A 26,961-nucleotide genomic window follows, 5' to 3' on the forward strand; every position below is an offset into this window, starting at 1 on the left:
ACATTGGCCAGTGGATTCTTAACCACTGGACCACCAGGAAGTCCAAGAAATACAAATATTTAAACAACTATTTTTACATGTATTTGTGTCGGAGATTAGGGACAAACTTCAATTTCTATCTAATGTAAAAAATGTGTATTTAGAGAAGATTAGTTTATTAGTTTCAGGATTAAAAGGGGTTGAGGTTATCTTGGGTTTTTGAGGCCATTAGTTATGAAAAGATTTCCATTATCTTTCATTTAAATATCTTTAGAACTGAGGTTTACTTCAGGGTTTTCCTACCAAGCAAATTATCTATTCACTCACAAATAGTTTTGACAAAACAGTGTGATAAAGGGATGGAATGAGACTCATACACTCCTTCATTGTTTAAGAGAACTCTGTATTTTATGCCAGATTATATAAACTCAGTATGTTATCTCTTGGGAAAAATATGACTATTTTCTCAAAGTGTAAATTTTATTTCGGTATATATAAAGTACAGATTTTATTAGATGTCTCTGATTCCCGAAATAACAGTATTAGGATGTGTCTTATTTTAGGTTCTAAAAAAACTGCATAATAAAATAGTATAAGTAGATATAAAGCTAAAACACAAAGCACGTACGTATTTCTATCTAGCGTAAAGGAGAATGTCATGTTTCTTTTTGTACAGCCAAAAGGTTTCCAAAACTGCGCACTTGGTTACCCTAGTAAATTAATACCTGTGCCACAGGACATTTTAAATTTCTGAATAGAACACAGCTGCTGGACACAACACAAAACGCTAGCTCGAGGTAGTTTACATCTTCAATACTAGACAGCATCCTTTCCACGACAGGATGTCTTTGCAAAACTGGATTTTCAGCAGTTGAGGTAAGTAGTATACAAAAAGCACAGTGGAATAGAGTACTGGCAGTGTTTAAGCTGATTCTAAAGTTTATGAAACTGTTTAGTGACCACAATTACTTGTGGTCAGGACATAAATTCTTAGTGTTTGGACCTAACAGCTTAATAAATGGAATTATCAGACATTTCTTTTGGCCGAGGTATACTGTAAAACAACTGAAACAGTAAAGGGCACCATAAGCTGAGAAAAGTATTGAGGACGTCTGTGGTATAAGCAAGATATACACTAAAACAAAACTGTCATTTCACTGTTCATTTTCAACCTAGGAAATTTTCTAAACAGTCATTTAAGAAGAGGAAAAAATATATACAAACATACATACAAAGTTTCGATTTTTATTGAAATCTTGTGTTAGGTATCAAACAAAATTTGCTTTCTTCAGATAAAAATATTCTCTCCGATGTATCCAGGTAACTGCTAAGCCTAAATTGGTCCTCTAATGTCTTGTTTTTACTGTCCTCATGAAATGTTCATATGCACTGAGGATGTTCCCAAGAACACTCATCGCGTAAAGGACCGTACGTGGCGGCCTCTGCCACTGCCTCCACTGACAAATTTTCCTCTTGAGCCTCCACTGCCGCTGTTTGCACTTGCCCAGGAAGGCCCAAGCCCCCCACGACCTCTGGAAGCACGGTCACGAGGACTTGGCCGGTAGCCTATAAAAGAAAGAATATGATTTTCAGTCGCAACATCCTTCCCTTTACCATTACGTAAATATGAACCTGTGATACCAAGCTCAAACCAAGACAGGGACTACTGCCTGCTCCTTTTAATATTCAAGTGCACGTTCTGTGAATGTGCTGAAGACCACTTTAAATAGTTAAATTGTCTAAACATAAGAACTACATATCAAATAAAGCTATTATTTCAAAAATGTGTATTTGGGACTTCCCTGGCAGTCCAGTGGTTAACAATCTGCATTTCCACTGCACAGGTAGGGGAATTAAGATCTCCCATGCCTTATGGTGCAGTCAAAAAAAGAAAAAAAAATGAGCATTTGAAACTAAAAGCTACATCTGACCAGAGAATTTCAGACTTGATACAGGAATGTTTTAGAGGGGAAAAAAGATTATATACTTAGGTACATAAGACAATCCTGCAACAGAAAAGAATACAGTTGACCCCTGAACAACTCGAGGGTTAATCCAATATAATTTATGTTGGCCCTCATATTCAGAGGTTCCTCTGCATCCTTATTTCAAACCATGAACCATATTTATTGCTAAAAAAAATCTACCTATAAAAATAGACAACCCTTGCAGTTCAAACCTGTGTTGCTCAAGAATCAAACTCTATACTCCATGAAGATATCTCAGTTTAGTCAACATGAAACCACTGATTATATACACAGTTCAGAATCTAAAATTTTGAGAATTTATATAGAACAAGTACACTGGGCACTCACTCACAGACATAAAATTACATAGGCTTGAGAATTATATGCCTACATTCTAAAATATTCCCTCCCAGAATGAGAATATATGACATTCAACAACCTGAAAAGGATGATTCGCCTCCCTCCTCCTCAGCAATAGCAAGAAGGAAGAATGTGTACCTGTAGAACTAAGTGGTCGTAACGGTGGAAGAGGACCCCTGTTAAAATTGCTCTGGCCTCCACGACTCTCATTGTAAGTTCCTCGAGGAGTATTCTGAGCACTCCAACTGGAGCCTCTTGTTCCCTCCCGACGACTGTAGTTTCCTAAACATGGACAACACGATCAAAATGTACTTGTACCACAATTCTTCAATTGGATTAAGGAAGATACGACACGTTTTTCTTAATTTTCAAAAGCAGTGGAAGAGAAACTATGGAATTTTGTACATGAAATACAGGTAAGAGTGGCAGCACCATATATAGTCAGAAGCAGAGGCTCTGGAACCAGACTGCCAAGATTCAAATACTTATTCTGCCTGTGTGTGTGTCCTGCCTATTTTGTGTGTCCTGGTCAGCTAACTGACAAGTTTTCTCTTCTGTTAACTGAGGGAACTAAAAGAGTCTGCCTCATGAGGCTGATGAGAGTATTCTATGTCAAGTGTTTAAAATAGTTCCTAACACAGTTATGTGTTTACTATTACTGTAAATATCTATTCTCTTTGGCTCTCTCTCTCTCTCAACTCAAAAACATGAAAACCTGTCACCAATCCACTAGTAAAAAATATAAAGTTTATATTTTAGAAATTCAGCTTCTAAAATCTTGAAACTTTGAAAATACGTTAAATATAACATTAGGAAGGAAGGAGATAAAAGAATCAATGGTGAACTACACAGAACAATCTTAAGGGAACTGTTGATAAGGATAACTGTGAAAATACTGTATGGATATTATTCAGAAAGGATAAACACAATTCTCAATGCAAACAGGAAAAGAGTTAGGCAAGACTTTTTTAAGCTCAACAGTAATTATGTAATTAATCAAAAGTTAACTTAGAAAAATATTTTTTCACAGAAAACAACAAAATTCTCTAAAGCAATTATCCTTCAATTAAAAAATAAATAAATTTTTTAAAAAAGACTTTTTTCCTAACCAATAAAGTACTTTGCAAATGGTACCACTGGTCTAGAGCTAGCTTAATTTTCGTAACAGAAAAATACTTTATTTGAATCACTTCCATTTAAATCACTTCTATTCAATATTCTAATACTAGAAGAACTCATTAGAAAACATATATTAAGTAGTTATCTTTAGTTTAGTCTCCAAAATTTACAGCTTATGACACTTAAGAGCATCAAAACAAACAATCCACTCAAAAAATGGGCAGAAGACCTGAACAGACATTTCTCCAAAGAGGACATACAGATGTCTGACAGGCATGGAGAAAGATGGTCAGCATCACTAGTTATTAGAGAAATGGAAATCAAAACTACAATGAGGTAGCACCTCACACCAGTCAGAATGGCTGCCATCAAAAAATCCACAAACAACAAATGCTGGAGGGGGTGTGAAGAGAAGGGAGCCCTCCTACACAGTTGGCAGAATGTAAACTGGTACAGCCACTGTGGAGAACAGCATGGAGGTTCCTTAAAAAATTGAAAACAGAGCTACCATATGACCCTGCAACGCCATTCCTGGGCATTTAACTGGAGAAAAACATGATCTGAAAGGACACATGCACCCCAGTGTTCACTGCAGCACTGCTGACAATAGTCAAGACACGGAAGCAACCTAAATGTCCATCAACAGAGGACTGGATAAAGATGTGGTATGTATGTGTGTATGTGTGTGTGTGCCTGCTAAGTCGCTTCCGATTCTTTATGACCCTATGGACTGCAGCCCTCCAGGCTTCTCTGCCCATGGAATTTTCTAGGCAAGAATACTGGAGTGAGTTGCCATTTCCTATTCCAAGGGATTTTTCTGACCCAGGGATTGAATCCATGTCTCCTATATCTTCTACATCAGCAGGTGGGTCTTTACCACTAGCGCCACCTGGGAAGCCCAGACACATACACACACATACATATATATACATATATACATATACACATGGTGTGTACACACACACACACACATATATATACACATACACACACAATGGAATATTACTGCCATTAGAAGGAGTGAGATAATGCCATCTGCAGCAACATGGATGGAATTAGAGTGTCATACTGAGAGTGAAGTAAGTCAGACAGAAGAGGAGAAATATCATATGATAGCCCTTATATGTGGAATCTAACAAGAAATGATACAAATGAACTTACCTACAAAACAGGAGACTCAGAAAACCAACTTACGGTGGCCAGGGGGAAGGGACAGTTAGGGACTTTGGGAAGGTCATGTACACACTGCTATATGTAAAATGGATAACCAACAAAGACATCATATAGCACATGGAACTCTCCTCAATGTCACACGCCAGCCTGGAGGGGAGAGGGCTTTGGGGGAGGATGGACACATGTATGTGGATGGCTGGTCCCTCTGCTGCTCACCTGAAACTACCAAAACATGGGTAAATGGCCAACACAAAATAAAAAATTCAAGTTAAAAAAAAAAAAAGTAATTACCTTTTGAAGCAGGCGGTGTGAAAAACCTATTCTGACTGTGAAAAGCACCCCGTCCTCCCCGATTGCCTGAAAATCCACCACGCGAAGAGATCTTCTGCGACACTTTGAGTGGCCGTTTTGGTGGTGGTATTCCATCTTGAGGGACCACTTCTTTACTTTCAGCTGCAACAAAGTCATCCACATGCATAGATGGTGGTCTGCTTGTGTTCTGTTTTCTCTGACGAAAAATATCATGGGGTCGTATACCCTGTCCAAATCCTCCCCTGCCCCTTCCTCTTGGTGGTGGCACAACATGGGCTCGCTTGGCAGGTTCAATGTATTCAGATTTTCCACTATTAAAACAAAAACATTCCATGAACACCTCTCTTTTACACATTTCCAGCAAAAACATAAGTCAATCTTTGTAATACTGAAAACTGCGTTATCAATTATTTCTTATCCTAAATGTGCTAAATTTGCAAATATCCCTACCACCTTCCAGGGAAACACACACAAAAAAGAGCTAAGAACGGTACTCAATGTTTTACTGATATGACTAACCATTTTTAAAAAATAACCCAGCTTGCTCTTTTTCAAACCTCCTAAACTTTCATAAAGTACAACAATGTAACAAACGGACCAGTGTCCTGGCCAAATTATTATCTTCTTAAAAAATTCAAGACGATATTTATGACTCAAATACTACATCAGTGTCCTTTGTCCTTTAATAGTCACGTGATTTAAATTACACTAAAATAACTAACCTTACTTGATCCTATTCAAGATCTGCAGCAAAGTGTATTTTACCTTGAAGTTATAAAGGTCTCGTGCTTGTGCTTCCCAAGTTTGAATCCTTTAGTTGTCTTGGTTCTTCCGGGAGATGACGGCTCCGACAGAAATGAGCGCTCTAACTCTGAGTGTAAGTCAAAGTCACTACAACATTTTTCAGAGAGCTCAATTAAGTCAACCTTAACCTGCAGTCATAAAAACAAAACAAAAAGAAAAATATACCTTAAATGCAGCTATTCATGCAGCACTATACTTTAAATGTAACTATAAATGTAACATTTGAATATAGCAATTCCAATTTTCTGTAAACTATATTTGATTCTCATAAGAAATTACAGGTCAGCCTCTTTCCTTCCTCTTTTTGAAAAGCAACATCACTGGTAGTTTAAAAAAAAAGTCTTAGCAATTCAGAGGCTTTTATTTCAGGGGTTGGGGGTGGGAAGTTAGCATTCTTATTCAAAGAAGGGCTATGAGTCTGAGATCTCTGCTGCCTGACAATGAACTCAGGGTTTCTCTAAATAAATTAACAATGGAGTATCTCCGGAACTTTTCCAAAAGAATCTGAAAATAACATACTCCACAAGCCTTGTACAGTCAATGTGTTATAAAAGGATTCTGTACCATAGATCTCCAAGTTTTATGAATTTAATGAGGTGCCAACCAAAGTCAACTTTCAGAGGAATGAAAATTATGTTTACTTAGGTTTTATCCAAATTAATTAAAACTAAAAGACCAAAGATGTGGCTGCCTAATACATCTTCCTAATACATCTATGAGAAGCATAAAGCAGGCTCCATTAAAATCTTTAATTATACTTTTACCTATTCAGTATTAAGTTAAAGAATGTCAATTCCCGTTCGCACTATAATTACTTTAGCAAATGTCTTTTTTACATTTCCCCAAAGAGCAGATACCACAACCTATTTCTTTCCTTAAACCCAAATACAGAAATCAATTATAATTTTGTCAGATACTATTCTATGTCTACAAATATAAGAAACCAAAGTGCTTCACAGTACTTATGCAAAAACATGGTTTTCCCCTCATTCTCAAATGTACAGATCATTAATTAGAAAGGCAAAATCAGTAGCATAAAAAAAAATAGTCCTGGACACCATTAAATGGGCAACTGACATAAAAATAGTGCAGTGTGGTCCTGAGACAGACTTTTGACAGCCATGTAATACGTCATCTATTTTGGCTCTAACAACATGCAAAGAAACAAAAACCAACAACTTTTTCCTAAATATTTAGTAATAAAATTACTTATACCAAATCCAGATCTGTGTCAATTTCCTCAGCCTGAAATGGAGTGAACCACATAGATTTCAACTGATCATCCATGACATCGGCTAGCACATAAGCAGTTCTAGAACAGAAAAAGTATTTCTTAAAAAGCAGAATTCCAATATCAGGTATTTTGGCTTAACTGCTAAGTAAAACCTGTGAGCAACAGAATTAAAAATATTACCCTCTAAAATATTAGCAAAATTAGCACTTTTAAAAAGACTCCTTCAAAAAACTACTTAAGAATTAAGTATCCTTAAAAACTAGCAACTTGGGAATTAATCCTTCCGTAACAAATTTTGATTTTTCAATAAAATAAAACAGAGTCCTAGCTTTCTTTCCAAAAAGCCAAATTTATAACACTGTACCAATGTGCAATTTTTCTAAATTTAGAGAATAATTTCACCACATTAAACACTCATTATCTCTAGAAGGACAGTGCTCCAAAGATCAAGAGGCATAGCCTCTAGATCAGGGATCAGTAAACTATGACCCTATTCGGACAACCTGCTCTTGTATAGCCTGCAACCGAGGAATGGGTTCCACATTTTTAAAGCTTTTTTAAGAAAACCAAAAGAAACAAGCAAAACGCTACAGAAGTGTATGCAACAGAGACTGAACGTGGCCTGCAAAGTCTAGGTTTTTTCTTACCCAGCCCTCATGTGTGCTGTGCATGCTCAGTCATGTCTGATTCTTCGCAACCCCATGGACCAGAGCCCGCCAGGCTCCTCTGTCCGTGGAATTTTCCAGGCAAGAATACTGAAGTGGGTTGCCATTTCCTACTCCAGGGAAATCTTCCTGACCCAGGGGTCAAACTCTGTCTCTAGCATCTCCTGCACTGGCAGGAAGATTCTTTACTACAGCGCCACTTGGGAAGCCCTTACAGAAAATAATTTGCTGGCCTCTTCTAGATCCCAGCCATTTGCATGTTTCCCACTATCTTCTCAACCACAAAACACTGCATGTTTCACCTGTTGTTAAACAGATTCTGGAGAGATTCTGGAGCTGAAAGTAATGGTTCCACATCCTGGTCACCAAGAGGTAAAGGATCACCTGACGACTCTAGCATCTGCTTAAGTCCAACCACATTGTCCAACAGAGAATCCAAATTGTCATCATCTTTTGAATGCTCCTAGATACAAACAAAAGCAGAGTAAGAGAATGCAGGTAAACCTTGAACATGTATGCCCATAATCTACTGACTCTTTAGTAGAAAAGGTGGTATTCCATTAGTAAGAAATTTGGAACACCATCAAGAAATTAGCAATATTAAACATATTAAAGTAAAATAAACACCAAAAACACTTGCAATTTTATTTCTAAATAATGGTATCGGGGACACTCTGCATTCAAACAATAGATCATTCAAAAAGTACTGCCTTCATGTACTCCTTAAAATTCATAATAGCATGGAGGACTTCACTCCAAATCATTAATTCAAAGTATAAACACCCAACTGAGAGTTCACTATTTTTAAAAGTCACTAGGAAAACTTGTACTAGTCAAATTGAGAAGAAAGTTATGTCTTAGGAAGGAGCTGTTTTTGTTTCTGGTTTTTTTGTTTTGTTTTTCTTTTTTTACCAAAACAAGCTTCTCTAGTTCAAGGAACAAATTTTCTGGACTTTCTTCTTTGCTTTGTAGAAGCTGTTTTAACTCTGCAGCATTAATACTCATCGTCCGTGCTGAATGAGCTCCCTCTACTTCCATGAGACCACTATCGTCTCCACAACATCCCTGTAAATGTCACACACAAGTTAAATTTGAGAGCAGAGAAATTTGCAAAAATGCTTCCAAAATTTCTCAGATATTTAAGATTGCGGCAATCTTCCCCTCAGTGTTTTGGTTTTTACATCAGTACAAACAGCTGGTTTTAAGAATTAGTCAGCTCAAAGCTGAAACAAGTTTTTAAGACTCACAAAATAAACAGGTAAACACATTTCTCAACAAAAATATCCAATGACAAACACACTGGCACTTGCAAGAAACAGAATACACTAATTGATACTCAAATTAATAAAAATGCCTGCTATAACAGCTAAAAAAGTTGAACTTCCTTTTCTGGAGACAAGGCAAACAACTAAAGAAAACAGTAACCATATACCTAAGACTGTGTTGTCTACAGATGTCATACAGAAAGTTATTATTTTCTGCTTTAAAAAATATGCCACATAATAATGTGAATGTGGGAATGGTGAGAAAAAAATCCACCAGACAAAGCAAATCTCAGTTCATGACAATAAATCCATCCGTATTGTCACATATGAAAGAAAACTTAAGTAGTTTCAAATCTTAGAACACAGCCCTGTTTTAAACATCTCAACATGAATAACGGTCCCACCAATTCAGATTTAGGATTTAGTATTTTTAAATTAATAGTAACATTAAAATTTGTTTGTAGCTCCTACCATTTTTCCTATAACTAGACACATTTCAGTGAAAACTAAATGAAAATTATTCTCCACGGATTTCTACTCAAACTGATACTGTGCCTGAAGCATACTTGCTCCTTTCAGTAAACATTAGACTAAGGAGTCATTTACATGGCATTAAGGAAGAGGACATGCAATTTTAATGAGAAATTCAATAAACCATATGTCTACAAGGGTTTTACCTGCTCTGTTTGGAAGTGGTGATAAAGGGTATATTGATGATGGTCTACCTTATACTTTATTATTTTTTAGATGTATGAATTAACAGACTAAATATATTTTATAGAAGTATATTAATGAGATTACAAATTACCAAGGCATCTATCTGACTTTTTTCCTCCCTTAGTTATTCATACCACTTTAAACAGGTGGAACAATACAGATGAATCAAAAAGTATTATATGTTAAATGCTGGTTGCTCAGTCATATCCAACTCTTTTGTGACCCCATGGACTACAGCCCGCCAGGCTCCTCTGTCCATGGAATTCTGCAGGCAAGAATGGTGGAGTGGGTAGCCATTCCCTTCTCCAGGACATCTTCCTGACCCAGGGACTGATCCCAGGTCTTCCATGTTGCAGGCAGATTCTTTACCATCTGAGCCACCAGGGAAACATTATAATGATTATTATTTTTCAAGGTCAGGAAAAGCAGAAGAAAATAATTTTTAAAGGGAAAAACTACAAATGAATTAAAGTATTTGGAATAAAATTTAAAAAATATTTGGAATGATATAAAGTTTCACCTCTCCCTCCTACCTTGCTTCTTCATTATAAACAGAAATTGTTTGAACAAAATAAAACACGTTTTAAATTCTTATCTACTTGCTATTATCTACTTATCTACTTGCTACAGCCTTAGAAAATCTAGAGTCAAATTTAGCATAATTTGAAGACTGCTCTCTCTATATATATACATATACATTACTGTGAAAAGTAGCAAAAGAATTTCTAAGGAGATTTTTTTTAAATGATAATCTACAAAGTGATTTCAGGAAAATAAAAATTCTATCAAATATGTCATACCACTTCAAATCTTCATAATCATTTGTCAAACGCCTTAGCCATTAAACTACAGAAGACACTATGCAATTACACTAGGAAAAAGCCAGTAAGACATGGTCTCTGACCTAAATGATGTAACACTTGGGTAGTGGAATAGGAAATGGTTAAGCAGGCATATAAATGATCTATAAAAAGAAATCCAGTAACATTATGTGAAGTATACAGAAAGAAAAGTAATATTAAAAGGCTTCACCAATTGGGATGTGTTAAAACAGGCACTATAAATTAGATTACAGTTTGACCAAGGAGACAGACAGACAGACAGAGAGAGAAGAACAAACTAACAGAAGCATGGCCAAGGAGACACATGTACATAGAGGAGATTATGGATGGTGCCTCCCAGTAAGAGAGAAGTGGCTGCAAAGGCAGCTTTTTGCCATACAGTGAACAGTCTTGAATGCCATGCTAAAAAGCCTGGAATTTATTCTACAGACACCAGAAGTTATTGGAGAGTACAGTGATACTCTGCTGTCTGCTTCAGGAAGTTATAAATTCATACAGAACTATTCAGAATGTACCAAAGAAGTAAATGCTTAGAAGGAAAAACTGGAAAGAAAGTTGATACAGTATTCTACAAGAAAATATCAATAAACAGCTAAGAGTTATACAAAACCTGAACATAAATTCTGGAGTGGGAAAGGACAATAAGTCAAACAAAAAATTCACTAGAGGGGCTCAAGAGCAGATTTGAGCTGGCAAAAAAAAAAAAGAATCCGTGAATTTGAGCACAGTCAACTGAGATTATCCATTTTAAGGAACAGAAAGAAAAACATGAAGAACCACAAGCACAGCCTCAAAAGATGCTTGTGGAGATACTATCAAGAGTATCAACACACATAATAAAGGGTCTCAGAAGAGGAAGAAAGAGTCCGAGAAAGTATCTAAAGAAATGGTGACTGAAACTTTACAAATTTGATGAAAAACATTAATTTACACTTTCAAGAGGCTCAACAAACTCCAAGTAGAACAAACTTAATCCACTCTTAACACATGATCAAGAGCCAAAAACAGCATCTTGAAAGCAGTAAGAGAGGTGACTCAACTAATAAGAGTTAACAAATGATTTATTGTCAAAAACCATGGAAGCCACAACGCAGTAGGAAAACATCTTCAAACAGCTGAAAGAATTAAGAATGATTCCTAATAAATTCTACTCTTAACCATCTATTTTTTTTTTTTATAAATCAAAAACGCATACTTTTAGTGGGGTGAGGACATATTAAAAAAATACAAGTTAAGTTCCAAGTTCCAAATAACATCATTCCAGGATATTTTTGAACCCGTGATTTTTTAACATATATGTTTGTAAATATGAGAAATGCCAAACACACATACAGACACTTACCATTGCATCGGAACTAAGAATCTGCCTCATAAACTCCAAAAACGAAGAGGCAAGCTCCCCCGTGTCCTTACTGAAGGTGCTGACCACCCGCTTCAGTAAGCTGTGCAGAGCACTGCTGTTTTTCCTTAAAGAACTGTAGATAAAGGAATAGAGAGGCAATGGTTTAAAATTTGAGCATGCAAATCTGGTATGAGAAACGAACTATCTCAGTTCAGACAAACAAAATTTAGTATATTAAAATGTTACATTTCAAGAAATGTAAAAAAGTGCTTTGGTTTATCTGTCATGCAAGCCATATAACAATGCATTTCTTTTTTTAGTGGATATATCCTTTTAAATAAGACAGACTTCAAAAGGGTTTCCTCGTAGCTCCAGCGGTAAGGAACCTGCCTGCAATGCAGGAGACCCAGCTTTGCTCCCTGAGTCGAGAAGAGAGGCCTGGCGGGCTACGGTTCATGTGGTCACAGAGCTGGCCACGATGAGCATGCATGTACATGAACTTCAAAAACACAGGAAGAAGAAAAACGCCCCAAATAACAAAGCTACAAAACTAAGCAAATAAACTCAAAAGCCTAACTTATATAATAACTACAAAGGCTGACTGTGACGCTGTAATCTGAGAGAAAGAAATCAAGGGTATAAAGTAGGTATCAGTAAACTTTTTATGTAAAGGGCCTAACAATAAATATTTTAGGCTTTACAGGGTTATACAGAACTCAACCTGCTCTCTATACAAAATAGCAGTCTCAGTCACAACTACTCAACGGCCAGTGTAGTGGGAAAGCATCTGCAGACAGCACATAAATATTGACTATGTTCCGATAAGGGCTGGATTTGGCCTGTGGCTCACAATTTACCAACCTCTTATACAGAGAGATTTCTGTATAAGAAATAACCATGCTATATGTCCAAAATCATGACAATACATATAGTCCTGCTAAAATTATGGATTTACATAGTTCTCAGTTGATCAAAATAAAATTTCAAGACTTGGGTAAAGCAATACAAAATGGAGAAAGATAGGACTCGTGCTCATGAGAACTTTATAAAATAATGAAATGGCCAAAGCACAACAGGAATGAGATTAAACACAGAGATAGTACAATCAACTGAAAAAGCTTAAGTTAAAAATTGGATTATACCAATTACTAGCCTCTACTTATAACCTTAAGAGAATGAACTTTATTTAGATGGCCTATCAAAAACGGGGGTCCACTGCACACTTTAGAATGTCTACAATTTAAAAAGTAAACTAGCAATGCCAAAATCTGGTATTTTGTCACTCGACTTGTAGCAAAGTTGTTTATAAAAGGGTGGCACACTAGACTGCCAGGGTGATGGCTTTGCATGGAAATGTGATAGGAGATACATGACGGTCAAAATCCACAGAACTGTACATCATACAACACGGATGATGTTACAAAGAAAGGCGGAAAGTTAGAATCCACCCTCTGATATTGTATGAGAATCAAAGTACTTGTATGGACTCATCTTTTAAAAATACATACATACAATAAATAGACGGGAAAAAATGTAGATTTTTTTGGTAGATGCATGAGTTAGGACACACATATTTCCCAGCCTTAGTCACTGAGAGAAATCAAAATTAGTGACGTAACTTGAACAACAAAATAAATAACAACACACTGTTCAATTATTACACAACAAAAAAACTTAATGTCCACAAGTCCATATGGATATAAATACCCAAATAAGTAAATAAATGAGGGGAAAGTGATGAATTCATCCCTATAGACGATAATTAAGTGAAAAAGGAATAAGAAAAATAGGAAATCACTATTAAAACACCATGGGCTTCCCCTGATGGTTCAGCTGGTAAAGAATCCGCCTGCCAAAGGAGGAGACACAGGAGACACCAGCTTGACCCCTGGGTCGGGAAGATCCCCTGGAGAAGGAAATAGCAATCCACTCCAGTATTCTTTCCTGGAAAAATCCATGGAGAGAGGAGCCTGGCAGGCTTCAGTCCATGGGGATGACCAAGTGTGCATGCACACACACACATTAAAACACCACAGTAATAACTGACATGTGCCAAGATTCACTGATGGACAGTAAAATTGAGAGGATGAAAATTTTAAGTAGAAAGAGGACATTTACATAAGTCTTGAAGTATATTATTCAAAATGTTTAGTATTTAAAAACAGAAAATTAGTAAGTCTGCTGTGCAGAATCCTAGCAGACAGCATCTCAGTTTGGTGACCAAGGTTAGTATCATCAGCAATGCATGATATATTTCCTGACATGATGTACTTAGAACATTACTAGAAAAACTGGTAAAATCTAAGCAAGTTCTGTATTTTAGTTAACAGCATTATGTCAAGTTTAGTTTCTTAATTTTGACAAACATTCAATGGTTACTCAAGACATCAACATGAGGACAGGCATAAGGGTAAGCTGGATGAAGCTCTGTACTATTATTTTGTAATTTTTCTGAAAGTCTAAAATCATCTCAAAAAAACGGTTTTTTGAGTGAGGCTGTCTCAGGACTAGAGGATATAGTGATCTATTTATTTAAAAAGCCAGATCACACTGTACCTCTGCTCAAAACCTTATAATGGCTCTTGTGTGTATGTGTGTACATTAGTTGCTCAGATGCGTCCAACTCTTCGTGATCCCATAGCCTGCCAGGTTCCTCTGTCCATGGGATTCCCCAGGCAAGAATACTAGAGTGGGTAGCCATTTCCTTCTTAGGGAATCTTCCTATACCAGGGATCAAACCTGGGTCTCCGGCATTGCAGGTGGATTCTTTACCACCTGAGTCACCAGGGAAGCCCATAACGGCCTTATAAGTGACTCTGAAGGCCCCTGATGACCTGCCCTCCCCTCATCTACCCACTACCTCTCTGACCCAGGGCCCTGCCATTTTCCAATTTGCTTACTCACTTCAAGAGCAACCACCGTGGTCTCCAGGCCATTTCTCAGACAAGTTAGGCATACCATATGCAACTGCTCTCCCCCAGCATGTTAACATGTTTCATTCACCTCCCTCAGTTCTTTGTTCAAGGGCCACCCTCTCAGTGAGGACTTCTCTGATTACCTCCTCAAACTTCAAATGACAACTCTCACCCTCACTTCAGCACTCGCTATTCTTTTGCTCTATTTTATGTTGTTCTATAACATGCTGTGTATTTTATTTACATGTTGATCATCTGTCTACTTCTAACAGAATGAGAACATCAAGAAGAGACAGGGATTTTTCTTTTTTTTTAATTAAATCTCCAGCACCTAGAGCAGTGTCTGGCCGAGAGAGGAGGGCATTTAACAAATATCTGTGAACTAAATGACTCTAACATTTCTTCATAATGCCTACTGTGAACCAGGTTTCTAGGTGCTGGAGGGAGTCCAGTCAAGAAAAGACAGTCCCTGTCCTTGTGCAGATTATATTCTATTGAGGGAGACAATCAAATAAGCAATAAGGCTATATGACATAATGTCAAACTATAATGGGGTATAAGGAATGGGGACACAAAGGATACACATTTTAGGCACGCATTTAGGCAGGAAATATATTGATACAGATTCCTGAGTGAAGTAAAAAAAGCAAGTCCTAGAAGAAACTAGGGAAAAAGCATTTTAGGAAAAAAAAAAAAGCATTTTAGGAAAGAAAAAAAAAGGTCTAGAAATAGGAATGAGCCTGATAGGGAGTCAAATTGAGGATAAAGAGCTATGAGAAAAGTCAGAAAAATAAGCAAGAGTTGGACTGTATAAGAGCCCAAGAGATCAATATCAAGTTTGAATTTTATCTAAAGTTCAACGGAAAGCCAACAGAAGGATTTAAGCAAAATAATAATGACGCATACCTTGTTTTAAATTTAAAAAGACTGATCTGAGCGCTAAGAAAATATTTTTTATGGGGACAATAGTAGAAGTAAGAAGAGAAGACTGAAGGCTATTGCAATGGGTCATATAAGCAAATACAGTCGAGGGCACAGGGGTGGTAACAATGGAGGCGGAGAAAGGCGATCAGATTCAGGATATTTTGAAAACATAATGTACTAGACTTCTTGACAGACTGGAGGCAGGGAGAAAGGAAAAGAGAACCAGCAAGAATCTTCGCATTTAACATTTGCCAAGATAAGCAAAACAGAAACATGTCTGAAGCAAGAATATCAAGAACTCTGCTTTGGGTCAGCTTGGGTGCCGGTCAGATGGCTAAGTAGAGATGTCAAATAGATACATGAGTTACATGGAGCTCAGCAGAAAGATCCGAGCTAAAGATAAAAAAGGAAATAGGTTACAATGACTTACGTGAACCTAGCAGAGCCAACAACGTCACATAACATGCTATGGAAGCGGTATGCAAAGGGTATTTGTGAGAGCACCTAAACCAGCTAGGAATGGAAGAATCAAGGAAAGCTTTTTTAAAAAATTAAGTTTAATTGGATATGTAGTGTATAAGGTGAGTTTTAAAAGATATACAGTAAGTATCTGGGCAGTAGGAAAAAAGACATTTAAGAAATAAAATTTAAAGACTTTGGCGAAAGACTGGGAGGTGGCAGGGGGAGAACCTGGATGTTCAGCAGGTACCATCAACTGAGAGAGCGTACAGGAGGACGGGCTAAGCGGGGGAAAGACGGGAAGCAGCAGCAAGCGCTCCACCTGGAACATACGTTTCCAACCAGTGTTATAAGAATTAACGAGAGGCACAAATACATGTTGCCTAATCCTCTCGATCTCATAATCCTACATACTTCTACAAATTCCCAGGGAAACTATGTAGTAGCTATCCATCTCCCTAGTGAAGAAAAAGATGAGGGCATGGATAGCAATGGGAAGCAGAAATTACACCTGAGAGACTGAGCAGATTTGTATCATTTCAAATCCATCTCAGATCAGCCACTCCTCTAGAGAGTAAAGCACACAGCATCAGCACTTTCAGCTTCAGAGTTCACAATCCACACTGCCACCACCCCTGAAGAACCAGAGGTGTCTGTGCAAACCAAACAAGTATCTTCGGGCACTGAATTAATGACCCCGGAATGATAAGACTTCCCTCTCAATTTACATTACCTAAAGATTTTATTACTAGTACATTTCATTGCTAATGAATCTTTTCCACAAATTCAAAATTTCTCCACATGAAAGAAATCCTACCTCCCACCTTCTACAACATCTATGAATTAATTAATATGGGGGGATTAAAATACAAGAATATAGTAAATTTGTACCACTTCCTGGTGGCTCATTGGTAAAGAATCCACCTGCCAACGCGGGAGATGTGGGGTCAATCCCTGGGTTGGGAAGATCTACTGGAGAAGGAAATGGCAACCCATTCCAATAATCTTACCTGGGAAATCCCATGGACAAAGGAGTCTGGCGGGCTACAGTTCATGGGGCTGCAAAAGAGTCAGTCACGACTTAGCAATTAAGAAACAACAGAATTAAATTAGATAAAGCATTACCTTTTTAAGTGAAATAATCCATAATCATGCTCTGCAAGAAACATCATTGTTCTGACACATGTCAGTAAACAGCTGTAACTGCTCTCCGAGTTAGCTACCACAGACAGGAGACAGTCACAGATTGAGGCCATCAGTTCTTTGTTTGGTAGAGAATTGGAGAGTTGCTCCAGTTCAGAAACAGAACCTTCAGAAGAGTTTGGCAAAATTAGTGCAATGTCCTGTGAGGGAGGAGGGGAGTTGGGGAAAAAACAATTTTTTTAAATGATTGTCACTATCACTTCAAGCTTTTATTTCTGAAATACACAACAATTAATGGTTAGTAGTTATCAAAATATTATAGTTATTATCCCATCCCAAACACAGATTCAAACATATTAAGTACAAAGGAATGGTTCTGCCCTTCTATAAAGGTTAATACAAGGATACACACCTAAAGAAATAAAGACAAATACTTTGCTTCACAGTGTTTTTATACTTTGTAAGACTGACACCTAACTACTTGTCAACGGAATCTGACTCACAGTATTCATATTTTAAAAGAACATCTCTTTGAAAAATTTTTCCTTCTGGCTTATACTAAGTGTAATTTCTACCTTTAAATGGTTAGGTTAGTACTTTTGGTACTATAATGTTTTAAATTATTATATTATTTATTCATCTGAATATTTTTAGATTTATAAAGAAAGCATTCAGAGAAATAAATTTTAATAAATATATCCATACTTGAATTTATAACATCACAAAAAGAAATGGATGCAGCAAAAAAACACTTAGGCACAGTCTTCCAATATCTTCCTCTAGTTTTTATATACATCTAAAATTCAAGTTTTTCAATGTCAGCAAGTTTACCTAACAACAACTAAAAACCCACACTACTCTTTTTGCAGAAGTAAAGCAGACTTTACAGAAACATTTTTAGCTATGTGTTATTGTCTTTAATTACTTCAACACACTGGAAACCACTATTCAACTTGGGTTAAAACTATAAAACAAAGCTTGAATAGAAGGGAAATACAACTAGGTGAGGCCAGCCAAGAAAGAAGTTTATGTCATCAGGGCAGCTAGGATGCTAAACTGTTACTCAGCACAGTCATACAACTCAATATTAATTATAATACAAATACCAGCTGATTGGACATTTTGAGGTATAAAGACTTAAAACAGCCTTTTGGCCAGGTTCAAAACTATTTTCTACCAGATCTCCTTTTTGTGAAAACAAGTCACACAAAAAATGTTTCTTCTTGACTTGAGTGTTAAATGTAACCAAATTGGATTTTCCTTTTTTTTAGCTAGAGAAAGGTAATCTTCTAGTATGTGTGTGCTTAGTCACTCAGTCATATCTGACTCTTTGCAATCCCAAGGATGGCAGCCCTCCAGGCTCCTCTGTCCACGAGGATTCTCCAGGCAAGAATACTGGAGTGGGTTGCCATGCCCTTCTCCAAACCTTCTAATATGGGATCCTATTAAAAATACTCTGCCTGGAAAAATCACATTCGATTAATTAGATAGTAGGAGCATTTTGACAAGCTCAAATTCTATCAGGCATAGAAATCTATGATGATCCCTGTAACAATGGGCTTTAAAAGTTAAAGCAATTCTCATTAAGTCATGGAACTACAAACTGGAAGTTAATAATATGAACAGCAGGAAAAAGTACTACTACTTTTAGTCAACATCTGTAAGCACAGTAGTCTGAAACACACTAAAATTGTAGCAGCCTGTGATGCCTTCCAAAGTCGTCCAAAGACTTCCCTGGATTCCCAGTGGTTAAGACTGCACTTTCCTCGCTGGGGAACTAAGATCCCCACATACCTTTAGGCACAGTCCCCAATTTTTTTTTTTTTAATTAAAAAAAAAAAGTCCAAACAAAAAAATATAGTATTAACTCAACCAATCACAAAACTACAATATCCAAGAATGAATCGGTACAGAATATAATTGGAAAGAAAATGAAACTACCAGACATAACCAACTCCAAAGACTAAAACGGCACATAGAATAAATATCCAAAGACAGCATCTCATAAAGAAAATGAAAAAACCTCTTCAGAGAAATATGTGATGTACAAGGTCAAAGAAAGTTATGTAGCACCAAATCATTTTATTGTTGGTTCACTGGTCAAATATTCCCCCTAAACAATAACATGAATAATGAAACAGATAAGATCTCTTTGTTAGCAGCCAAGAATTACATCAGAAGTTTTTTTAAAAACATATACACCCACAAAGAATTTATAAAAATAACTATAAATACCTGATCACAGAGAGACTGCAAAATGGATGTGATATATTCAACACACTGCTGACGAATAACACTGTCTCCAGGGGACCGCACCAAAACCAACAGATCCTGGAATATCTCTGCATATCTTTCATCACCTTTAACAGTTCCACTAATTAGATGCAAAATGGCTAATTTGCAAGCTTTGTGTGAAGCCAGAGCGTCAAGCAGAGCAAGCAACCTGGTGGTCTGGCTAGTGTACTGCTTGTCCTTATCTTCTGAAGTGCTGGAACAAAATCAACACAGTTAGTAAACAAAATTCTTGATTCTAAGGCATTACTTAATAAAGTTTCTTTTTCAACACATACTATACAAATCTTACATAGAAAATTTCATTCCTTGGGTATGACAACTCTGGAATTTTACAATTACTATAAAATTTTGTAAATTTGTGTTTTCAATAACATATTTTCTTAAATCAGAGTACTTCATAGTTCACTTTTCCAGTACCCCAAATCTTGAAATAATTCAAGGTATCTTGCACATAAAATAATAGCTTTCTAATTAAAATTTATCTTTATATATTCATATATACGTGTGTATATATACTCACATACATATATTCATATATGTGTGTGTGTGTATTTTATAGGTACACATATTATCTGAGCATTCTAAAGCCTGGTTTCCAAAGGCTGTTAATTTTTTTTTTTAAGTATTTGTGTCAAAAATACCTTGAGAAAAAAATTTTTAGTGCAAAATGAAAATACCTTTGCAAGTCTTCTACAATCAAATCCAACACAGTTCTCATAATCAGAAGTGCAGTTGGTGAGGCAAGGTCACACAATTGAACACAAATACGCCGTAACATATGTTGAATGGGCTGGCAGGTTGTGCCAGAGAAAGAGCGAACTATTTCTTGGAGCAACTTTGCTTGAACATGAAGGTGCATGCTCCACAACTTCCGGGTGTTGAGTGCCACTGATATATCATGTGGCTCAATAACCTGTTAAAAAAGTATAGTGTGTCTGTACATGGATTTTTAAAAAAATATTTATTTACAATCACAAAAACTGTTCAGGAAGAACTATTATGAAAAAAACATCTTTACTGCATGCTTAAAACATTTAATTTTCTGTTATACAATTAAACATTTGCTTGAGTTCAATGCATCTAATAAAAAATCTTATTGTTCTCAGGTTAGCAGTCAGTAGAGCAGACTCCATTGATGAAGCAACCTAGTTAATGGTGGGGGAAAAGGATTTAAAAACAACAAAAGTACAAGTATACATAACAGCATAATAAAATTCACATTAACAAAAATTTATTTAAAATGTTACTCCCATGTTTCCTTAATGACCAACTTGCTTCAGTTTTTATCTCACCCTCATCCAGTTATTTTGTCTTTCTTAGGGGAAGGAGAAGAGGGGTTTTTTTGTTTTTTTAAGCAAAACCACTGGATTTTAAAAAAGTGTTATTGCCATCATTTATAAGATGCATGTTATATGGAAGTGATACCTGAGTTGTTTGCATGGGCAATGGTAGAGGCAGCAGCTCTGAAAGGAGTATGAGTCCAGAAAAAAATCCTTCAGGAACCTTCAATATCGAAGAAAGAACTTCTTTTAACATTAAGGACCAAGTATTGTTAGCTAGAGTCTCTTCTGAGATAGTGAGCTTTTCATTAACTCCTTGGGTAAAAGTCAGTAAGATATCAATGATATCATTCTGAATTCTCTGTTCATCACTGTCCAGACGGCCTGAGAGAGGGATAGAGCAGAGGAGCATGTGTAAAGTCACAAGCGCTGAAGGGACACGCATGTCCTTAAACTCAAAAGAGCCACCTCTCAGCAGTTCCGTTAACATAGTTTTAAGAAGAGTGAGTGTGCAGCGAGCCATCGAAATGGTGGTAACTCTGTGAAGGGTAGTCCCCATGTTGACATGGAGCCTCCAAGGCTGAGTCAGAATACTGTTCAATTTTTGCAGCACCCGAATAAAGGTGTCCATTCCTTCAGCAGAAAAAAGCTGAATGACAGCAAGATTCCATTTCAGGTCTTTCTGTTGACCTTTACATAAATAAGGGAGAAAAAAAACACAAAACTAATTACTTAAATATTAATCATTGGTTAAGATTTTTTTAATAATTATTAATATTTTTAATATTTTATTTAATAAATGGTATTTACACCAGGCTTAAAAAATAGTTTTTAAGTACAGTAGCCACATTACCTTCAACAGGGGGTGGGGGACAGGCCACATTACAGAGAACACGCAAGGCAGTAGTAAGGCCAACTCCTTCAGGGGTCATCAAGTTATCAGTATTCTTCAAAAATAAAAATGAACAGAAACTTTAATTTCTTAGTACCTATCAGACCCAGAGAAGGCACTGGTTAAAAACAGGAGTTTCAAGTTAAGTACTTACATCATTTTAAACTTCCTAAGTACACTTAAGACATGAATAAAGCTAACGAAGTTTTAAAGGTGATGCCATCTTTGGCATATGTTGTACCGTACGTGACATCACGTTTATAAAATGATAACTGCTGACATAAGTATATTAAAAAGTACTGACGAAACAAAGGCCACATACAGGTATTTAGGAAACGCTCCATGTTAAGCATTTAAAAGAGCTCCTTTGTGGATACTCTTTCTACATATCTGTTTTTCCAAAAAGGAAGCACGGATTCTGATTTTACAGAGCCCTGTGGGTACTAAAACCTCTTTCAAAATTGATGAAGCATCAGGGAGTGGTTTAATACTACATAACATATATTTCAAAAAACACAAATACCACAGGAATCTAGTTATGATGGCCATTTGGGGCATGAAGAGAGGAAAAAGAAATACAGTTACCTATGTCCTCAGCACTTGCCCAGGCTATGTTTCCTGGCAACAAATAGTTACACTTAAGCTGCTTTATTTTTGTAATTTTCAAAGAGCAGCATATAGATGGTTTTAAAAACTTAGAAGAAATACCACTTTAAAATGTTACTACTTCAGCCTCTAAACCTCAGAGTTTGAAACCTAAACCTAAGAAAATGCTTTTCCTCATGTTTCCCACCCTTGTGGCTCAGCTGGTAAAGAATTCGCCTGCAATGCGGCAGACCTGGGTTCAATCCCTGGGTTGGGAAGATCCCCTGGAGAAGGGAAAGGCTATCCACTCCAGTATCCTGGCCTGGAGAATTCCATGGACTGTATAGTCCATGAAGTCTCAAAGAGTCAGATACGACCGAGCGACTTTCACTTTCCCCACCTTAGGTTATCTTTCCCTCTAACTTCTTCCTTGCTGCCTTTCAGTTATTCCACAAGTTACTTAAGACAGCAGGGAGCCACAGAGTGACGTTTCTGTCCTAGATCAGCTGTTTTTTAGCACATCTTAACAGTCATTTATAATAACCATACTTAATGGGACAAGGATTTACCTAAAAATTAAAACTTTTAATTAAAACATGCAATTCAAATTTCTAGCACTGAACTTTTTACTGGTTAAATACTTTAATCCAAGTCCTCTGGTATTTACTGGATACTTAATATATTCTCCTAACCATGCACAAGTACCCTAAATACCTGACCATCTAAGTTTACAGGACACTAATATACCTCCGCTAAATAAAAGACTGAATATAATGAAAACCTTTAGATATTCTTTGAGGCATAAAATAAAGAACAGAAGAATATGATGGCATTATAGGAGGTAAAACTACTCTTAGGGGGAGATGGAGGAAAAAGAGATAATTCAAGGTCCACTCTGCCCCTCTAGTTTAAAACTTTTTATGCATCATTGTAAAAGAAAAAAAGAAAGAACACCTTAAAAAAAAACAGCACTTTTTTTTAAAGCACTTAAAAAGAAGAGCACTTTTTAAAAAAAGAAGAGCACCTTTAGTCCTTCATCCTACGATACACACTGGATCAACTAAGGAGCAAAGAAAACTTTTTAAACTTCCCAAACTAACAATGTTTTGATTATAACAGATTTTTTCATTATGAATTACCTGACTTGTATATGAATTTTTCAACTGTAATATTATGAAATATAAGATTTTTCAACTCCCATGAATTACTTCAATTACAGAATGAAGTAATTTAACCATCCCAAATGAACAAACAGAACTAGTCCTCATTCCAATTACCTAGAATTAACTCTTACCAATTTTCACCTAAAAATTTTGAGGAAAATTCTTTTTCAGAAAGTTTAACTAAAATAATTATATGTCACATTATTATAGCATTTAATTTAAAACACTTTTGTAAATGTCACCAAAATGGTAGGTGATATTATTCTTATTTGAGAAAAAAAAATAGGACAGAATCTGGCAATAGAAAGCAATATCATTGTGGGCATCTGTGTTCATGTATCCACACAATTATATATCCATCTATATCCACTACCAATCTATACCCACAGGACTAGTAAATCAATCAAATATACTTAACTACATTATCTATACAAGTGATTTAATATAACATTACTATTCACTACCACATAGTTCCATAAAATCAAGATACTTTTAAGTTTTACTTACCTGTTTAACATATTCAATTAGGTTTGGGATGCAGTTAATCTCAAATCTAAGGTTTTTCAGAGGTTCAAGCCACTTGCCAAGTTCTTAAAAATGAAAAGTAATTTATAATATAATATTTTAAAATAAAAGCCTTATAAACAAGACTTAATAACAAAGGAAGTGAAAGTATTCTTTTCCAGAGAAAAGCCATGTTTTCAGATTGCAAAACCCATGCTCATTTCAATGGAGTGAATTTTATACAGGAATTAAGTGTCTAAATTATTTAAACAAGTCTTAAAATAAAAATGTAAATGTTGTACTATACTGGTTTAGAAATAAGAAGCTATCACTCTTAGTTATTTGGCTTCTGAAAACTTAAATGTTTATATGATTAAACAGAACTGTCTAACTAAACTGAAGTTTTCTACAGCAATCAACTTACAACGTTGAAACAATTATAAAATTAACTGCCCATAAACAAACCAAATAACATAGTGCTTATTCACCTAATACTACCACTGATTCCCACACCCCCCAAAACAGCATACACAAATGCATTCATTTCTAACAGGATCAAAATCATGGAGGAACATTTGCTGAGGGCCTTTTCCCATAACACGAATTTTAAATTTTGTCAATTTCCTAATCTGCCTTTACAAAATTAAAAGTGATCACTCTCGCCACCAAAACAGTAACAGAAAATTTTGTTTGTGGAAAAAATACATGAAATACACCATTACTGCAACTGAACCGCCTGGAAGCTATGCTGTAAACGTGAAGTGAAACTGTCAGTCACTCAGTCATATCTGACTCTTTGTGAACCCGTGGACTGTAGCTCATCAAGGCTCCTCTGTACATGGAGTTTTCCAGGCAAGAATAACTGGAATGGGTTGCCATCTCCTTCTCCAAGGGACCTTTCCGGCCCAGGGGTAGAACCTACCTATCACCAAAAATGTTTTTATAAAAGCATTCTAATGTAATAATTTCTAGACACTTTATAAGAAGAACTGACGGGAACTGCAAATAGGAGTCATCTCTCCTTGGTACTACACTCCTTCTGAGGATTACAATAGTTTACATCTGAGTATTTTTCCTATGCACTTTTAAATTACCTCTTTCATGTATATAGAATATATATTGCTCAAATGAAAGATAAAAGGAATAATAAAATAAATATAAGTGCACTCATCACGCAGAATATGTACTAAAGCATTAATAATACCTTTGAAGATGCTACATATCCTCTTTTTGTAAGGGCATACTTCGAGGGGGGAAAATAATCTATTTTCTATATGGAAAGTTGAGTTTAGTATCCAACTTTTACTGGTAACACTTTAATCTTTTTAGGATTAATCCTAAACTTTAATCTTTTTAGGATTAAAAGGAAAAGAGGCCTGGGATTTCCCCAGCAGTCCAGTAGGTTAACACTCCTCACTTCCACTGCAAAGGACACAGGTTCCATCCCTGGTCAGGAAACTAAGATCTAAGATCCCGCATACTGCGCAGCGTGGACAAAAGAGAAAAAAGAAAAGTGGCCACATATGATCCTAACATTTACTGTGCTGAAATTTCTATTTGGCTAGGTCAAAAGCCAAGAACAAAAATAAAATAATAAAAAACTATAACTAAATACATTGAACTTTTCAAGACTACCTACATAATAAGGTTCACCTTATTATAAACCTTATTATAAACTTAATAAACTTCATTCAATATACATTTAGAAAATAATGTTCTTTCATCATTTTTCACTTGAGAATAGCACATGTGTTAACCACAAATGGATTTCTAAGTGGTACTCAGAAATAAGCACATATTCAAAGAAAACACACACACCTACAAACTGTACTTCTGAACTTCTGAACAAAACTGAGCTTCTGAGTTCATCTTTAATTCTATGTTGATTAGGAACTTCAACCACCTACAAATTTCCATGACTTTCCAGAAAAAGGTATTTTCAACAACTTCCTAAGAATACCATATAAAATACCTCCATAAAAGGTGTTTTAACTTATACAGAAAGTTAACACAGGGTGTTACTAGGTATATTATCAAATATGATAAAGTCCCTGGTCCCAAATGGCAAATACCACCTACAGACAGTCAAGGACTTTTTTCCTTCATGTATCATAAGTGCTTAAAATAACTTCAAGTGCCATACCTTGCAATTTAGCATTATTTTCGTCTGCTTTACAAAGCTTCAAGAGAGCTGCTGCGTGCTGCTCCAACATTTGGACGTCACTGGAAGATTGGACAACCACCAAGATAAGTATGCACGCGTAATTATAAGCGACTGACTTCTTAGACTTGGAATCACTGAAACAAAATAAGGTTTTAAAGGTTTTGGTATGAAGGTAATTTTTTAGGAACAATTTTTTAACTGTTTTTTTACTTGGTTTTTTAAGAAGATCAAGGAATTTTACCATGAAACATTACTAACTTCCTGAAAACAGGAAATCACATTTTAGTTTAACCTCCAATTCACCTGAAACCACTACTTAAAAGTATATTAATAACAAAGCACATGCGTCAAAATGGAAAGTGGAGTTCTATTAAGAAATATGATCAGAAAAATAAAATACGAATAAGTATACTTCACCAGCAACAAAAGATTAGGAAGTACACTTCATTAATCTCCTTTAAAATGTTTTTTCACTCTGGATAAATAGTAAAAAGTGTGATGAGTCAACCTACCACTGTGATTATTCGGACTTCCACTACAGAACTGTAAAGGTACTGCTAGACATAGAAGCACTCCTGTTCGCCTTTTACAGTCCCCTCGAGAGATCTGTCACTCAAGGGGTCGTATCAAGACTTGGATGCAAAGGATGCCACTGCTTTGTATGGCATGAACCAGGAGGAGCGAGTTTCTCTTCTCACAGACTGAAACCCTCTGCCCAAGAGGGCAAGGTCTTCAAAAACCACTATCATTCTCAAACTCCCTCATCCAGGCAAAACACTTCTAAAGTCAGAGCAGGTAAGGGAAGAGACACCAAGATAGTCTTCATGACTCTTAAGTTATATCTATAACTATGAGCCG

At 36.2% G+C, this 26,961-nt stretch overlaps 1 protein-coding gene across 3 annotated transcripts in view; it reads right to left on the reverse strand.

Annotated features, from left to right (window-relative positions):
• Positions 1 to 1,204: 1,204 nt before the first annotated feature.
• VIRMA (vir like m6A methyltransferase associated) overlaps positions 1,205 to 26,961 on the reverse strand; it is a 60,843-nt gene continuing 35,086 nt past the window's right edge. For 2 of the 3 annotated variants that reach the window (XM_065902509.1, XM_065902508.1), the window contains exons 10-24: positions 26,083 to 26,237; positions 23,943 to 24,025; positions 21,649 to 21,742; positions 20,941 to 21,485; positions 20,193 to 20,428; positions 19,456 to 19,708; positions 17,203 to 17,420; positions 11,780 to 11,912; positions 8,526 to 8,678; positions 7,916 to 8,076; positions 6,930 to 7,026; positions 5,676 to 5,842; positions 4,890 to 5,221; positions 2,445 to 2,588; positions 1,205 to 1,545 (exon numbers count right to left, since the gene is read on the reverse strand). In XM_065902509.1, coding sequence (XP_065758581.1) covers positions 1,391 to 1,545; positions 2,445 to 2,588; positions 4,890 to 5,221; positions 5,676 to 5,842; positions 6,930 to 7,026; positions 7,916 to 8,076; positions 8,526 to 8,678; positions 11,780 to 11,912; positions 17,203 to 17,420; positions 19,456 to 19,708; positions 20,193 to 20,428; positions 20,941 to 21,485; positions 21,649 to 21,742; positions 23,943 to 24,025; positions 26,083 to 26,237 — 2,926 coding nt within the window. In that variant the 3' untranslated portion in view covers positions 1,205 to 1,390. The remainder of the gene's footprint in view (positions 1,546 to 2,444; positions 2,589 to 4,889; positions 5,222 to 5,675; positions 5,843 to 6,929; positions 7,027 to 7,915; positions 8,077 to 8,525; positions 8,679 to 11,779; positions 11,913 to 17,202; positions 17,421 to 19,455; positions 19,709 to 20,192; positions 20,429 to 20,940; positions 21,486 to 21,648; positions 21,743 to 23,942; positions 24,026 to 26,082; positions 26,238 to 26,961) is intronic. The other variant, XM_065902510.1, reaches the window with a different exon arrangement.

Source organism: Muntiacus reevesi, chromosome 12, assembly GCF_963930625.1.
Source record: "Muntiacus reevesi chromosome 12, mMunRee1.1, whole genome shotgun sequence".
Lineage (NCBI taxonomy): Eukaryota > Metazoa > Chordata > Mammalia > Artiodactyla > Cervidae > Muntiacus > Muntiacus reevesi.